This window comes from Caretta caretta, chromosome 6 (genome assembly GCF_965140235.1).
Source record: "Caretta caretta isolate rCarCar2 chromosome 6, rCarCar1.hap1, whole genome shotgun sequence".
NCBI lineage: Eukaryota > Metazoa > Chordata > Testudines > Cheloniidae > Caretta > Caretta caretta.
The window spans coordinates 58359285-58372422 of record NC_134211.1 but is presented as its reverse complement, the minus strand read 5'-3'; the positions used below and the strand labels follow the sequence as shown (position 1 = coordinate 58372422).

General features: G+C 43.4%; 1 protein-coding gene across 4 annotated transcripts in view; it reads left to right on the top strand.

Annotated features, from left to right (window-relative positions):
* Positions 1-13138, top strand: part of AMBRA1 (autophagy and beclin 1 regulator 1) — a 203730-nt gene that overhangs the window by 49231 nt on the left and 141361 nt on the right. For all 4 annotated transcript variants that reach the window (XM_048852666.2, XM_048852664.2, XM_075129561.1 and 1 more), the window contains one exon: positions 7676-7762. In XM_048852666.2, coding sequence (XP_048708623.1) covers positions 7676-7762 — 87 coding nt within the window. The remainder of the gene's footprint in view (positions 1-7675; positions 7763-13138) is intronic.

The window sequence follows — 13138 nt, the reverse complement described above, 5'->3', positions numbered from 1 at the left end:
TCAGCCAACCCATTGTCCCAAGGTGTTTCCGCTTGAATAGAGGACCATTAAGATTAATGACCAGCCATTGTCTCTGGTCTAACAGGTATGTGACACAGCCCCTGTCACTCCATGGTTGACTCACTATACATTGAGGCATTCCATGATGCAGTGCTTTCATATCAACCAAATTCATAAGTTGTACATAGGTTCCATAAATCATCATGACTGCTAAGGCACGTTTCCATCACTAGATGGCTAAGATTACATATTCACCTACTGGTGGTGATTTAGGACTAGTAAAATCAAGCGTGCTGTTCTGCGCTGGATGTCTCTTCCTACTCTTCTGACCCTGTTTGCTTATGCCTGAGCAGTGCTGTTAAGTGATAATCCAGTTCAGATGCCAGTCACAAACTTGGGTTATCTTAAACCATGCAAAAACTGAAATAAACTAGAACAGTGTTTCTCAGCCTGTGGGTCATGACCCAAAATTAGGTTGCCAGGATGTGTCAAAGGGTTGTGTGGGAGGCCCTGGTGGTGGTGATGGGGTTGGGTCCTGCCCCTAGGGGGAGGGGAGGGGTTGAAAGTCACCAAGGAGGGCTGCCCCCCACTTGCTCTATGGTAGCAGCTCTGATACTGTGTATTTGACTGGACTCGGCTCAGCTCCCCGCTCCAGGTGTTGAAACCTGGTACATGGGATTGCAGCACTGCCAAGGTTTGGCTCAGCCACTCCTCTGTCATGAAGATGGGGGACCAGCTGGGCCAAATTTGAATGAGAGATGTTACAACCAGACATGTCAGATTACAGTGCCACTCAAATTGGCCAAACCTGACGGGCAGAGATAGAATCAGAGAATTATAGAACTTGAGGGGACTTTGAGAGGTCACCTAGTCCAGTCCACTGCACTCATGGTAGGACTGCATACTATCTAGACCATTCCTGACAGATGTTTGTCTAACCTGCTCTTAAAAATATCCAGTGATGGAGATTCCACAACCTCCCTAGGCAATTTATTCCAGTGCTTAACCATCCTGACAGGAAGTTTTTTTTCTTAACATCCAACTTAAACCTCCCTGTCTGAAACTTAAGGGATCCTTGAGGTCACAATGACCCCAGCAGGGAGATGAGCCCAGCCAGCCCCATGGGTCAGGAGCTGTCACTGTGGTACGCACTGTGGTACGCACTGTGTACTTTTTTTAGTACTTAAGGAGTATATTGTTTATCATGGGTAAGAAATATTGAGTAAGCCAGATGGTTTTTGTACTAAAGCTATTTACTGGGTTGCGACGGGCCATCAAGGTTTACAAATGGGTCCTGAGCCCAAAAAGGTTGAGAACTATAGGACTTAACATTTCAGACTCTGGAGCTTTTTAGCTTTCAGATTCCCGAGTACTGAAGCAGGACTGACAAGGGTTCCACTAACAATAATCTCCTAAATTAGGTCCTTTTCAAGGAACCTGTAGAGTTGTTTACTAGCTCTTCTTTCTTTGAGCTTGAATAGGTTGTGTCTGATCCAAGAGAGTTATGAAATTTCACTTTTTCCCAAGAGCTGTGAAATCGGGCTAGCTACAAAGGGTGGTGGTTGAAGATCCCTGTTTGCTTGCGTGGCTGTAGACAGATAGCTCAGTGGTTTGAGCATTGGCCTGCTAAACCCAGGGTTGTGAGTTCAATACTTGAGGGGGCCATTTAGGGATCTGGGGCAAAAACTGGGGATTGGTCCTGCTTCAAGCAGGGGGTTGGACTAGATGACCTCCTGAGGTCCCTTCCAACCCTAACCTTCTATGAATCTATGAATCTAAGTAGGCTGAAATCTGCTCTGTGAAGAGAAGAGACTAAAATGTGAAGGTTTTTGGAAAAACAAATGCTGCCTGCCCTTGAGGAGATCATATGGTCTGGATAAGATTTCGGTCTGACATAGCCATTCATCCCATAATGCTGGTCTCCAGGTCCATAGGAATTAATTATGCAACCCCCTTTAAATATCTGGGCGCAGCATTTGAGGATGAGCAGGAGGTGATGTTGGGCAGCTCTCGATGCCTCACTTGTTGTGGGGATTCAACTCTTCTTTGTTACCTTTCTGGGTTAAACCTCCCCTTTTATAGTGGGAAGCAGCTTTGAGCAGGGGGTTGAACTAGATGACCTCCTGAGGTCCCTTCCAGTCCTGATATTCTATGATTGAATACCGTTTAGTTCTCCATAGGATTTGTATATAGAGCAGTGTGTATGGTACTCTGCATCCACAGGGGTCAGAATCCAAGAGCTCTGACAGATAGTTGTGAGCTGAGAGGAATGGGAGGATATGATCCATGGTCCTGCTTCAATTCCACCTCCACATAGGTTTCTTGAGCCCTACTGTCCTTGTGGGAAGATGCAAGACTGAATGCCGAAAAGAATAGTAAAGAAGTTGGCAGAGTGGTCCTCTCTTTGAATCAGTCATTCTGTCCCAAGTGGCCTGGGTGATTAAGTCTTGCTGCCAGCGGGGAGAGTATGAGGATAGTAGGGAGAAATTAATCTGCTAACTCCTGCTGTAACATGAGGGGATTGTGCTGGGTTTTTTAAAGCTACGGCTTCTGGCACTCAGCTGCTCCATGCTAAAGAAACTCACTAGTGCTCTGGTGGCTGATGAAAATCAAAACTGCTCAGAGGGTTGGAGACATAAAAACATTCTTGGGATGCTTAGCTGCCCTGCAGTTCCCATTTTTCTTTTCCTCCCCACTTCCTTTGCTACTGTCTGTAGCTGCCCATTCCTCTTTTGATCAGTGTGCTCCCAGGTGAGAGCAGCTTGGTGGAAAAGCTTATTCCTGCCTTGTCCCTCTCTCCCTTTTTTATTCTGTTTAAATTGTGTTGTCCGATAACTTAGGCTTCCAGTTCCCTTTTTCCTCTTCCTGACGACTGCTTCTGTTTGCAGTCCCTGAGTAATATTGTGCGGGGTAAAATGATAGTTCCAAAACCTTTTCCTGGGGTGCTGATGTCTGGCAGGCAGGCAGTCCGTTGAGATCACAACAGAGAGTGCTGCCGAACAGAAGGCAATTTATATCTCCTTGTGGTGTTTTAAAAAAAAAAAGCCTATTTTAGCAAGTTGGGCTTGAAGCGTCTCCTAGTGTGCGCAGAGTTAATCTTCATCACCGAGGCATTGATTGACAATCTGGAGGATGTTAATGTGTGATTCTCCCCGTGAGCGGGGGAGGAGAGTGGAAATTGCAGTTTCTTTGCTAATTGTACTTTAGATGTCATTTGTGACAATTTCATGTTGTCTAGACAGAGATTGTGGAGCAATTGCTTCAACAGAGCCTAGTGTTAGCCTGCTATGGATCTGGGCAGCACTAGGGGGGAAGGGAGCTCAGTGCTCCAGAAGGGACACTTGAATCAAGCGTTGCCAAGTGAAGGGTTTCAAGAGGAGGTGCAACCTGAATTTTTGTGTGAAAATGTCAGACTGTTTAAAGAAAAGGAGTACTTGTGGCATCTTAGAGACTAACCAATTTATTTGAGCATGAGCTTTCGTGAGCTACAGCTCACTTCATCGGATGCATACCGTGGAAACTGCAGCAGACATTATACTGTGTGTATATAATATCTGCTGCAGTTTCCACGGTATGCATCCGATGAAGTGAGCTGTAGCTCACGAAAGCTCATGCTCAAATAAATTGGTTAGTCTCTAAGGTGCCACAAGTACTCCTTTTCTTTTTGCGAATACAGACTAACACGGCTGTTACTCTGAAAACTGTTTTGTTTAGTGGCTAGTACTTGTTGCAGCTGCTGTTCCTTCAGGGATCATCTTTTTCTACCTATAACAGAATTACTAGTAATGCTGTTAGCACTGACAGTACTTTGGACTGCTTTAGCCCCTCTGTTAATAATGAAAATAAACCCAGTCTTTGTCTCCTAGACTAGGTCTTCCAAGGGGCAGCTGTTTCTGACCAAGGGATCATTAATTTCTGCTTTCAGGTTCCCAGTGTTGGGCATATTCTAAAGGGGGTGGTGGTGAGTGATCCATTAGTCCATTATGTGGATTTAAGGTCTGGAGTTTAAATTCTAAGGACTATGAAAGTGTATCATTTTAAAAGCAGGCACCACAGTCTCCTTGGGGATTGTAGGTAACAATATTAGTGTCGCAGACCATGGAGGCATTATTGATGATGATGATAACAGTGCCTTAATTATTGGACCCATTTATCTGGCTATGAAAATAAAAGCTAAACTGCAAGTTGGTCCTCAGGGCTTTAGCTTGGAACAAGTTATTTTAACTAATAAAACAAATCGCTTTGACATTAGTGGTTTTAGGTGCAGGGCATCTCTGCCATCCTTATTTACATTGATGTCAAGAGCACACTTTTATCACTCTTGATAATCTGACAGGACAAAGTTACAAGGTAACCAAAAACCAGTGCTGAAGCTTAAAATCAACCACTGCTCATGGCAACTGAACTTTTATACATGGCATTTGGATGTGGCCTTAGAGTGCATGTAGGGAAGGTAGGTGGGTCTGAGACATGGTGATAACCAGGGTGGTTTTGCTATCCCTAAATTCAGAACGCTTTACCCTTTGGAGGAACATGCTGGTACTTGATGACTGTTCTTTGAATTAATCCATGCAGATAATCTTCGAGACTACTGCAGATTCTCTGAGAATGCTCAGTGGAGTGCATGTGACATTCCTTACCTGGGGGGAGGAGAGAGCCAGGGGCTGAGGTTGTTGGGTTTTTTTTGGTTTTTTTGGGGGGGGGAAGGGGGAAGGGATGCTACAGTGCTCAGGGGTGACACCATGCAGCAGTGGCAGGAATTGTGGCTTCTTTGGGAACTGAGTTATGTGCTCTTCAGGAGAAATAACAGAACTTGAATCTCTGGAAAAGTAACCCAGTGCCTAGGTAACTCAGCATTCATTTAAAAAAAAACCAAAAAAAAAAAACCCGAGGAGTCCTTGTGGCACCTTAGAGACTAACAGATTTATTTGGGCTTTAGCTTTCGTGGGCTAGAACCCACTGTATCAGATGTATGAAGTAAAAGATACAGGTGCAGGTATAAATACAAGAAAGGATGTGGGTTGCTTTACCAAGTGTTAGGTCAGTCTAACGAGATAAATCAATTAACAGCAGGATACCAAGGGAGGAGAAATAACTTTTGAAGTGGTAAGAGAGTGCCCATTACAGACAGTTGACAAGAAGGTGTGAGTAACAGTAGGGGGAAATTTAGTCTTGGGGAAATTAAGTTTAGGCTTTGTAATGACCCAACCACTCCCAGTCTTTATTCAGGCCTAATCTGATGGTATCTCGTTTGCAAATTAATTCCAGTTCTGCAGCTTCACTTTGGAGTCTGTTTTTGAAGGGGGTTTTTTGTTGAGGTCCGTTATTGAGTGACCAGAGAGATTGAAGTGTTCTTCTACTGGTTTTTGAATGTTCTGATTCCTGATGTCCAATTTGTGTCCACCTGGTGAAGTGAAGAAACAGATTGACAGAGCCAGAAGGGTACCGAGAAGTCACCTACTACAAGACAGGCCCAACAAAGAGTAACAGAGCACCACTAGCCGTCACCTACAGCCCCCAACTAAAACCTCCCCAGCGCATTATCAAGAATCTACGACCTATCCTGAAGGGTGACCCCTCACTCTCACAGATGCTGGGAGACAGGCCAGCCCTCGCTTACAGACAGCCCCCCAACCTGAAGCAAATACTCACCAGCAACTACACACCACACAACAAAAACACCAACCCAGGGACCAAACTCTGCTACAAACCCTGGTGCCAATTCTGTCCACATATCTATTCAAGGGACACCATCGTAGGACCTAACCACATCAGCCACACCATCCGGGGCTCGTTCACCTGCACATCTACAATGTGATATATGCCATCATGTGCTAGCAATGCCCCTCTGCCATGTACATTGGCCAAGCTGGACAGTCTCTACGCAAAAGAATAAATGGACACAAATCTGACATCAGGAATCCTAACATTCAAAAACCAGTAGCAGAACACTTCTCTCTCTCTGGTCACTCAATAACGGACCCCAAAGTGGCAATTCTTCAACAAAAAAAACGTCAAAAATAGACTCTAAGGTGAAGCTGCAGAGCTGGAATTAATTTGCAAACGAGATACCATCAGATTAGGCCTGAGTAAAGACTGGGAGTGGTTGGGTCATTACAAAACCTAAACTTAATTTCCCCAAAACTAATTTCTTCCTACTGTTACTCACACCTTCTTGTCAACTGTCTGTAATGGGCACTCTCTTACCACTTCAAAAGTTATTTCTCCTCTCTTGGTATCCTGCTGTTAATTGATTTATCTCGTTAAACTGACCTCACACTTGGTAAAGCAACGCACATCTTTTCATGTATTTATACCTGCTCCTGTATTTTCCACTCCATGCATCTGATGAAATGGGTTCTAGCCCACGAAAGCTTATGCCCAAATAAATTTGTTAGTCTCTAAAGTGCCACAAGGATGCCTCGTTTTTTGGGGGGTTTTTTGTTTTTGCTGATACAGACTAACACGGCACCACTGAAACCTGTCAGCATTCATTGTCAGTCTGTGAAACCTCGGATTCTCTTGAATTCCTCTGATAATTTAAAGCAGAGATGTCAATTTTAAAACCATAATAGAGGTTTGGTTTGAGAACACAATTATCTTGAAGAGCCTAAGTGTTTAGCTTAATCACTGTCAAGCCTAGGCAGACAGCAAGGCAACAGAAAATCTGCCCCGCTGTGCAAATTCAGTGAAGTTTACACTGCAGCATTTTTCTCTCTTTTCTGTGGTTGACAGAACATAGAGCAATTGGTACTCTCTAATACTAGCTAGTCCAGGATGGTTAATGGACAGTTTCCAGCCAATAAGCTATTCCCTGGTCTGACACATCCATGCCATGACCAGACAGTGCTGCATTTGGGAGGGTCATTGTCTCAGCTTTTCCATCATGGTTGATTGGAGGCTGCTGCTTTTGGGGAGCTCCGTGTAAGCAAGGTGTTTTGGTGGTGGTGGTGTGGGTTTTTTTGTTTTTTGTTTAAGAACAACGAAAAACCCATAAACACATAACTAGTGTAGGCTTTCTGGTGTCCTGTGGCCTGACTTCCGAGCAAGGGAATCAGTGAAACACTGTTTGTCCATGTCAAGAGCATCTTCCAGGCCTGTATGAGCCCCTTAGAATAGGGTGGCAGAAATTCCTGACAGACTGCTAAAGCAGCATCCGTGATTACAGGCCTGGCTACTTTGGACTGCTTGCCATCTGCAGCTCTCTTGAGACATCCATGCAGGAGTCAGATTTCAGAGGAACAGCCGTGTTAGTCTGTATTCGCAAAAAGAAAAGGAGTACTTGTGGCACCTTAGAGACTAACCAATTTATTTGAGCATGAGCTTTCGTGAGCTACAGCTCACTTCATCAGATGTATACCGTGGAAACTGCAGCAGACTTTATATACGCACAGAGAATATGAAACACTACCTCCTCCCACCCCACTGTCCTACTGTCCATGCAGGAGTGAGTCCTTTTGAGAGTTCTTCCATCCATATAATGGGACTCTTGTATGCTTTGAATCTTTATATGGCAAAAATTTATGCCAGCTATCACTGGCCCTGTTTGTCTGTACAGTCCCATGCATGTCTATAGCAATGAATCAGTCATACAAATAATCTCTGGTGATATAAGGAAGCAGGAGACATGTAGCTGGTCACTTACAGATATTAACATTTTTGCTTTTATTTCTAGGAGGCTGCTGGAGTCTTCCCTCATTTCGTTATCACGCTATGACGGAGCAGGGTCCCGGGAGCACCCCATCTACCCAGATCCAGCCAGGTGAGGACTAAGTACAATCCAGATTCAGTCCAGTTTCACTGCCAGAAGCACTACTGCTGTGGCAGCAACGTATACTGAGCCCCTTGGGAATAGTACTGGTATCTGATCCATCTCACCCTTTATGGCACATAACTGTGGAGATAACCATAGTGTTGGGTTTGGAGAGTCCCATGCCCTTTGTTGACGTTTTGACGAGCTACCTTTCATTTAAATCAAAAGGCCTTGTGCAATAACAGTGAGACAAAAGAGAGGTAATGAGGTACAAAAAGCCTGTTGTTGTGTGAGGGTCTTGGTCAAGGTTGGATTTAACCCCATTTGGGAAAGGGAACCTCTTCCTTCTCTCTGTCTATATCTGTGTCAGATGAATCAAGTGGAGGGAAAGACTCCATACAACCGAACGCAGATCTGAGGTTCTTAAGGAACCTGGAGGATGACCTTATGATTCAGAAAGCTGATGATTCAAACCAGAAGAGAAGCCACCCTGGATCTGCTGCTTGACTAATGGGAAGGGACCAAGTAAGGATGTGAAAATAATAGGGTAGGTTGGAGCCAATGATAGCAACCTATTTTGATGCAACATAGTAAGGCGAGGGGATGTAGAGAGTGCAGAGGAGGATCATCCTGGATTTTAGGAAAGCAAATATTTGAGAAATTAAACTAAGAAATTTAAGTAAAGGTGATGGAAGTATTGTGATGCATGAATGTAGGAGAAGGCTAGAGAATCCCTAGATGCCATAGAATACAATGGCTCTAAAAAACACAGACAAGGAGACTGGTGTGACTTTGAGGGCATGGCTCAAAGATCTGAGTATGAAGAAACCTAACAAAATATGGAAATAAAAGACAATATGTGGTCAAGTCTTGGGGGTAAATAATAAAGGAAGGATGAGTTAATGCTGCTGAAGGGGGTAAGAGTCTTAAGAAGGGAACTTACAAACATATATTGGGGGGAAAATACACAGAGGAAGCAGGCTCATCAATAAATGAGTGATGAAATCAATGATAAATCTGATAAATCTGTATCTCCACAAGAAGGGTGGGGGAGAGAAAAGGCCTATTCTGAGAGCCTTGTAAATGTAACTGTTGATGAAAGCAGGTGAGAGAATACTTGGAAAAATTTAACCTATCCACATGTGTGAGTCTGAATGGCACAACTTAGGGTGTTAAATGTGTTGGCTAACAAAAAGCAAACCACTGAAAATTATTTCTGAAAGTCCCAAAACACTGACATTAGAGAGAAAAACATGTGCAGTGCTGTTTAGCCCATGAAGACGTTGATAGGTGAAGGTATTTTGGAGAACTAAAAAAAAATCAAATGTGGCAAAATTGTCAAAACCAGAAAGGAGTAATTTCTGCCCATAATGCTTAGCATATCAAGAAAGCAACAGATGGGGTAGTGTGACCCACAGAGAGAAGCTGTCAAAAGTGGGTAATGGAACCATAAGCAATAAGCGGCATTGGAGGTTTATAAAGACTAAATTGTGACAAATGTGATCAGTTTTGGAAGGAATTAGCAAAGCTAATGACTGAGAATTCGGCAGCTATATCATCATCTGGTATAGCTACTCATGAAACCTTTGACACTGTCATGTGAACTGAAGTTGGGTTAAAGGAACCCTATGCAAAGGGAAACAGTCAGTGGGAATGTACTGAGGTTAAGTGTCCAGTGAGTTGCTGCAGGAGCTGAGTTTAATGTCAATATTTTCATGATCTGGAAGAGAGATTAAATCTGCATGTTGTTACTGCAGATGAGGCTAACTTGAGAGGTTTGGCATTCCCCAGTAAAGAGAGTAACATAAGCGAAATTGAAAAAAGGCAGTGTCCACACAAGGAGTTATACTGGTATAATACCTGTCTAATTACAGCAATAAATCTCCCTGTGTAGACAAGGTTAGTAAAATGGGTAAGGACTTAAAATACACATCTTATCCCAGAAAAATATAAGAGCATTTATCCATCTCTGGGAAGCTAATTTGAAATCCTAGCATTCAATGGGAGGGAGATGCTGTGGAAAGACTCAAGGATAAAAGAGGCAGTAAATGATTATAAGCCTATAATTCAACATGGTGTCAAAAATATGACTGAGTCCACTGCCACAAAACCTTCATGAACTATGAGCTTTCATTCTGGAGTGTGGGCTGAGGGCTAGTGTTTCTCTGAGGCTCTGAATGTTGCCATCACTCTTGGGTGATTGAAAACCAGAAAGATGCTGACAAATGTATCAAATGTGTGTTAGAGGGCTGATGAAAGTGGCTAAAGGGGGGCTGGAGGGATTTATTTATAAGGAAAGATTAAAATTAAATGTTAGGAATACATGGGGCAACAGAAAACTTAATCTAAATATGTGGGAATTTCCTAACAGTGAGCGCTATTAGGTGCAATGTGGAAGACACACCATTGACTGGAACACCTAAATCCAGAGTGGCTTTCTGGGAGATGAGTCTTAGGCTATGTTTACACTACGCATCTTTTAGCGACACAATTGTGCCGCTACAGCCAGGCCGCTAAAAGGTGCGCAGTGTAGCTGCTGTTTGTCGGCAGGAGAGAGCTCTCTCGCCAACAAAAAATTTCCACCCCCAATGAGCAGCAGCAGCTTTGTCAGCAGGAGCGTGCTCCTGCCGACAAAGCTCTGTTCACACCGGTGCTTGTTGTCGGTAAAACTTTTGTTGTTCGGGGGATGGAGGGGGTGTTTTTCACACCTTTGAACGACAAAAGTTTTACCGACGAAAGTCCAGAGTAGGCAAAGCCTAATTGATCTTTTCCGTGTTGAATTTCTGTAACATGTGACAGCTGTTCCAGGTATCTGTTTCACTGGGGAACAAAATCAAGTGCAGTTTTCATCTTGGAAACAATTTTTAAAACAAGTTCTTGCTCTCACCACGTGGAACTTTGAGGGCTGTAAGTAGTGGTGGAAGTTTTAAGTGTGAGAATTGGGATTATAAGGATCTACTGGAGGAAAAGGCCAGTGTTGAGATTAACCTGTGTTCAATTAATAGCAGATCCTTCTCCCCTGCAAAGGATTAGGTGCATGGATCTATCAACTGGAGCTGAAAGTTTGAGTGGGGTTAAGGGTATGATCATTGCATAGCTTCCCTCAGGTTTATTGGTTATACTCGTCCAAAGGGCATCCTTTGAGACAATGGGATCTTTCCAATTTCCCCTAGACGTTCCTAGAAATGTAGGGGAAGTTGTTATTTCCATGGATTGCAGTTGAGTATGCTGCAGAATCTTCTGATGTTGCAACAAGAGGTCTGAGCCTACCAGATGCATCCTACAAAACACAGTGGAAAAGTTACTCGAAGCAGAGATGGAATTAAATAACTTTAATAAAAATAAATAAATAAATACACAAGCTGTGTCTTGTCTCTAGGGGAGGTTTAAAAACTTCAGCCACGCTTTAAAGAATTTCAGTTCAAGGTGATTCTGTTTGATCTAGATTTTTAGGTTGCACCCACCACTTGTTGTATGAGGAGTGGTGCTTGGTTTGAATGAATAGTGTAGGATATGGAATGAGGCAAGGAAAATGTGGATCACTTTGAAGCTATGTTTCAAAATTCCCAGGAATCTTATGATGAAGTTGAAAGGGCCTGTCCTCTGTTTAGATGGTCTCATTGATTGGACTTCAAGGTCAGCTTGGCTGTTAAGTCCTTTCCCTGGACTTCCAGATTTACTAAGACAATAGAAAAGGAAAGGAAAGCAGCAAGGGAATTGCTGCCCTAGGACAGGTGCTCTTTGATGGCAGCTATGCTAGTACAGCTTGAAATAAGGATGTTCATATTAATATCCTAGCTAGACCGTTTTACTTGGACTCTGTCTCTCCAAGCAGCTACATGTCAGACTGTATGTAGTAGAAAACACTCCAAGAAAATTTAAGTTGCTGGAGCAGTTACTATGGGTAGGACTGGTCACTCTCGTTAAAGTGTGTATGGTAACACCCATTGTTTCGTGTTCTGTGTGTATATAAATCTCCCCACTGTATTTTCCACTGAATGCATCCGATGAATTGAGCTGTAGCTCACGAAAGCTTATGCTCAAATAAATTTGTTAGTCTCTAAGGTGCCACAAGTACTCCCTTTTTCTTTTTACTTTCCTGTTGTAGACTGGTATTCCCATGCTGCCATCAGGCTGACTTTGAGAACAACCATGAAGTGCTGGAAGCCATACCACAGAATCTTGATAACAGACAGAGGAGGTTTTGGGACCTGCTCTGCTGATCTAATGGTACTTGCAGGCTTGACAACAGAGTAGAAACTGTAAATCAGTTACTTAATTAAAATATACGTTGACGGCTGAGTCTTGTGTACTAATGAAAGCAAGTCCATCAGCTTTAAACAGCTCTGCTGTCAGCAACAGGGAGGGGGAAGTTACTCTGCTTCTGGACAGCTTGGGGCTGGGTACATGAAAGTGCAAGTGTAATTCTCCCTTGGTCAGAAGGAGTGCCTAGTGTTACTTTAGCGATCCTTCAGGTATTTTCAGGAACAGAGACCAGAGTTCCTTCAGCAGGTGGAGAGTTTTCCCAGAAAACAAGGGGAGGGAGGGATGCTTGAGGCTTGGAGAATCCTCATTCTGAAAAGAAGTGGTCTTCCCTAGGATCTTGATTGCCCATTTATCTACATGGCCAGACTGGTTAGACTTCTGTGGGTTGTAACCAAGGATTTTGTATTGCCTAGTAAATCCCTCCCTGCATGCTCACTTCTCTCTTTAGGGAGCGGTATCTTTGAACTTTTGCTTTAGTGCCAACTAAAGCAAGTGTTTAATGCCATTCAGTTCCTTCTCCTCTAGATTCCTCATCGGTCAGCACCATTGCTCCATGCTGTAGTCTTTGTTAGACTGTGCTGCTTGAGGCTGAATTCTGCACTGCCAAAATTGGCCTCAGGGTTCACAGTCAGCAGCTTGAACAATTGTTGTCACACATCCAGCAATGCAGTCTCTCAGTCTGTGCCATCTGCGTTGGTAATTGGATTCCATTCACTGCAAGCATCTGTGTGATCCATATGCACCTCATGTACTGAGTTAATTTGGATCCTGTGGTGTCAAAAGTAGTCTACTGTCTTGTGAACTGCTACACAGTTTGTGTGTTGCTAGGGGGCTCTGACAGAATACATCTCTTTATTCACATCCTATATGCTATTGTAATAATCTTTGTACAAGTAGGCCTTGTAGGATAACATTTGAAAACTCAAAATTTGCTGGTCAATGTTGTCCTGGTAAAATGTGTGGCAACACTGTATGTGAAGTTATAAGATTCCCCTCTATGGTGTTAACCATGTTCCAAACCGGACAGCCCTGCCCAAACAGAAGTTGGCAAACAGATTTGTCCTAAACAAAGGAATGTGTGCTCTGCTTAGTTTGCATTTAAGCAATAAGCACTGCCTT